The sequence below is a fragment of the Mus pahari genome, chromosome 12, assembly GCF_900095145.1.
Source record: "Mus pahari chromosome 12, PAHARI_EIJ_v1.1, whole genome shotgun sequence".
NCBI classification, from domain to species: domain Eukaryota; kingdom Metazoa; phylum Chordata; class Mammalia; order Rodentia; family Muridae; genus Mus; species Mus pahari.
Genome location: NC_034601.1, coordinates 30264150 through 30268724, shown reverse-complemented (window position 1 = coordinate 30268724; position 4575 = coordinate 30264150). Strand labels below are relative to the sequence as shown.

At 51.2% G+C, this 4575-nt stretch overlaps 1 protein-coding gene across 1 annotated transcript in view; it reads right to left on the bottom strand.

The window, feature by feature from the left end:
- Positions 1–4575, bottom strand: part of Adcy5 (adenylate cyclase 5) — a 151105-nt gene that overhangs the window by 37915 nt on the left and 108615 nt on the right. Inside the window, exon 4 of the mRNA XM_021209004.2 lies at positions 1295–1406. Coding sequence (XP_021064663.1) covers positions 1295–1406 — 112 coding nt within the window. The remainder of the gene's footprint in view (positions 1–1294; positions 1407–4575) is intronic.

Here is a 4575-nt window from a genome sequence, read left to right as displayed (position 1 = left end):
TTCCCTCTCTCCTCTCCCCCTCTCCTTTCCTCCCCTCTCCTCTCCTCCCCTCTCCCCTCCTCCTCTCTGCTCCTCTCCTCCCCTCTCTCCTCTCCTTCCCCCCTCCTCTCCTCTCCTCTCCCCTCCTCCCCTTTGCTCCTCCCCTCCCCTCTCTCATTTCCTCTCCCCTCCCCTCTTTTTCCTTTTACTTGGGCAAGCATCTCAGGTCCCAATCCTTACCCCAGAAGCAGACCCCTGACCCCTATAATTCTATCAACAGTTTTAAACCTTCTTATTAAAAAAAGACTGAAGCAGGCAGAAATGAACTTGAGCCAAAGCCCCACATGACCCTCAGGCCTGCCTGACATGTTTGTCAAAGGGAATGTTCAGTTTGCCAGTAAACACATGAGCGAGCGCCAAGAAGCGGCCAGAGTTCAGCACCTGCTGCCGCTGCCACCACTGCTTCGAGGCAGGTGCCAGGGGCAGGGAGGCGAGTCAACACCAACGCCTAACTGGACCTAACTGGGAGCGAGATGGCCGACCATTTTATCAGTTACAGTAGATGCCTGAATTTGACCGCGTGCTACTCCATGAAGCTGGGACAGTGGAAGATGGGCGCCCATGAAGTCCACCCAACACTCAGATGACAACCATGCCTCATCTACCTTGTTCAACATCAGTGATGGGAAAACTGCCATCTAGCACCCTCAAAGGCCCCAGAAAGCCCCTGATCACAGTAGTCACTTGCCCACAGTCTGTCCATAAACAGGGTGCCAGTGGGTGCCAGTGGGTGCTTACCTGACAGGACCCCACAAAGGCTCAGTCTGAGCAAGAATGAGTAAAAACAGAGAGAGACCTACTGGATTTTGGTTGCCACTCCCTACTATGAGGGGTCACTTCCATTTTTGTCCAAGCACTGGTGAACCCTCTTTCTGGAAGCCTCTAGGGACTTATACCCAGCTGCTTACAGGGCAAGTGGGGTTCAGATCCCATCCCTCAGCCAGCCTCACCGGGAATGCAGCTGTGTGTGCACGCACACGTCACCTGATGTGCCCAGGCAAACAGATTCCGCTGCAGGCTTGGGCGCTAAACCCTGCAGGCAGGCATGGAGATAGACCTTCCTTCACAATTCCTCCCAGCCAGGGGTGACGTCTCCAACTGTGTCGCCAGAGACGGTGTGGGCCATGAAGACACACTCTGCAGCCTGACTCATTTCTCTGCCCGACACCAGTCTCCACTAAGCAGAGTAAAAACCTGGATTATGGTCTTCAACCTCAGGGCCCTCCCCTGACAGCCCACACTCAAGGTGACTCACCGCAGCCAACTTGTCAAAGCGGGCGAAGAGCTCATTGAGGGTCATGACCAGTTCTTGGGCAGTACACTGGGAAGCCAGGCTGGTGAAGCCCTCGATGTCGGCAAACAGGATGCTGGGAGACGGGAAGAAGAAAAGCGGTTCTAGGCTGGATGCCTGTGCCCACCACGTCTATACAGTAAATCCTAGTGTCCGTCGTAAGGGTGTTAGAGAGATGGTGTGAGGTCTTGGAGCGATGGTTAGCCTGAGGGTGGGGCCCTTGTGAATGGATCAGTGGCTCATGAGAAGGGAGAACAGGAGAGCTTGCCTCCTGGCACTGCTGTCATTAGACTATGAGAATGGATTAGAAGATGGCCCTCACCAGAGCCCAGTCATGTTGGCACTGTGCATTTTTCCCTTTCCTCCACATAATAAATATTGCATTTATTACTTTGTTGCCATATTTATTAATGTAACCAACTTAATAATATATATTTTTAAAAAACAGTATTCTAAATACATTGAAGCTCTGGGTGCTTTCCTAGCACCCGAGGCCCTGGATTCTATCCCCCTGCAGCGCAATGTAAAATAATATAATATATATTAATATATCCCTTTACACTCCTACATATATTCATTCCAGCCTCACAGCTACCCTATGAGGTTAGCACTTGCTTTTAAGAGAAGGAAATTAAAGCACAGAAATATTGACTCACCAGCCCAAGGCCACACAGGCAAGCTCACTCCAAGAGTGTACCTGTTATGTGGTCTGTCAGCCCCAGTCACTCAGAGAGTGACCATGTCCTGTGGTGTTCTGGACTATGGGGGACATTTCCCACAGTTGTTCACAGACCCACAGAGCAAGCCATCAGGGAACATGGTAGCAGGCTGGGCTACCAGGAAAGGCATGCTGGGGTTTGGCCCAGGTTATCCCAGAGAAAAAGCATGGGAGCAGCCACCAGTGTTTGTCTGGGCTCCTCTATCCCCACCCCCACACCCCAGTACCAATCTAGGCCAGCAGTGGTGACTACAGAATGATGGTCAGAGGGAGAGAGGTGGATAAGACAGGCCACAGACGAGAGAGGGTAAGGAGAAAGGTGTGGGCATCAGACGGCTGCCCCGTGGGCTGCCTTGGTTGTGGATGAGGGATGAATGGGATTGTGGGGTCTCACAAACTCTGGTACTATTCCTGCCTGTAGATGAGCTCACTGTCTAAGGGGAGGCTGCCTGAACGCACTGGGAAACAGTATACTTCATCCTTTCCTCCCTGTTTCTCAGGTGGGGAGAAGGGAGCTTCTCAATCTACAAAAACACTGGTTACATTCTTATTCTGGATTTTTTTTTTCTCCTAGGAAATCAAAACCAATAGCAACTGGGGTCAAGATCAATTGGACATAAGCAGAGGAAGAGCAGCAAGCCTCTCTGCTGAGCCATCATCTTGTTTTAAGTTTAGATTCACCAGGCACCACACCCAATGGCGGGTCCACCTGGGATGCCTCCGAGACCCTTGAGTAGGAGAGAAGAAAGCCTTGCCCGGCAGAAGCAGGACTACCATGGGACCAAGTGACCCCAGCTCCAGGCAGAGCAGAAGAGAGAATGAGGAAGAGGCTGGCTCCAGAAACGAGAGGCAAAGGTGTGTGTGACCTTAAGGTTTCTTCAAACCAAAGGCCACTGAGCCACCCCACAGAAGCCCCTGCCAGCCGTGTGAGCTCTTTTCTCTGTCACTACTTTTACTGCCTGGATCCGCAGTCTGCTGTCCCTGGGCTGGTGTCCCTTGGGGTCCCCTGGGGAACTTGTGGAGAGGCCTCAGAGCACCAGCCCTAGGGATGCCAAGTTAATCCATCAGGGCGAGGCTCTTCTGCAGCGGATTGTTTTATTGTTGTTCTATTGTGTATTTGAAGCTTCTCGGGTGGTTCCACTATGCAGCCAGAGATGAGAACCACTGCACTGGTTTAAATAGCCATTTTCACAGGATCCCACCACCCTGAATTAGACACGGAACCCCTCACTTAGGCACACTGTCCTTCTCCACTGCACTTTATCCATTCGATACATAGTAGCTCCCTCTTAACCACTCTTTTGCCTCCTACCAGTGAGTTGCCTACAGCCAACTGTAGTCTGAAACCCTCCTATGTGGGTTCCAAATGGCATGCCTTTCTGCATAATTTGAGGAAATCTTGTTCCTTTCTGCTCAAGTCTCACCTGGGCCTGAGTCATCTCTTTTGTCTAGCAATGTGTCCACGCTGTGTGCGCCGCCTGCCCAGCAGTAACCTAGTGGTTGTCTCAGCTATCAGATCCACTGCTGTGACTATCACAGTGCCGTGTTCAGGAAGCCTTATATCACTTTACAATAGCTCCAAAGCTCAAGAATACGCAGAGAGAAAGATGCTGGCAGTGCCAAAGAGACGCTGTGAATGTTCCCTTTAATTAAGTGAAAAGTTCAAGTTTATCGTACTTTAGCTGGGACAGGGAGAACACTGCGCAGGGAGGGTTCTAGACCATCTGCAGGAAGTCCCCCTCCCCTGGGGGTCTGGGAAAGCAGGCTCCGTGGATCAGAGGGACCACTGCACCTAACTCTGTGGCTGTTACTTAATCTGTTCTTGTCGACCTCCTCTAACTGGAACGTGAGCTCTCTGAGGAAGAGATTCTCACCACATTCACTCACTGTTATATTCCAGTCCCCAAAGAATTTGCCGCTGAGGGACTGACTGAACACAGGCTCTGTCTGCTTTGCCCTCAGCTTGACCCCCATCCCCAAATCTGGGCAATAACTCTTACATCACAGGTGCCCATATAAGTAGCAGAAATGCCAGAGATGCATGCTCCTGTAGTTCTGGGATTGGAAGTCTCAAGTCAAGGCGCGGGTGGGGCCAGGGTCACGTTCCCCTGAGACTTGTGCTTCCTCTGGGGGTGGCTGTCAATCTTAAGACATTCCTATGTCGGAGGCTGCGCTGTTCAGACCCTTTCCTTCAGTGTGTGTTGTCACACGGCCCTTCCCTCCTCTCATAAGGACACGTGTCATACTTCTATGACAAGTATGAGCAAACCTTAACCTATAGGCTCTGCGAAGCTCCGACTGCAGACCCTCTTACCTGTGGGGATCTGTTCCAAATCCCTTACTGCACATTGAGGTCATGGGTAATACAGAGTCTGTGCTTTATCATACACACGGGCACATGTGATAAAGCTTAACTTATGACTTAGACATAGCAAGAGGTCAGTGATTAAAAATGGGACAGTGTCATGCCAGCAAGATTCTACTGAAGGGACCCTGATATAGTGGCCTCTTGTGAGGCTATGCCAGT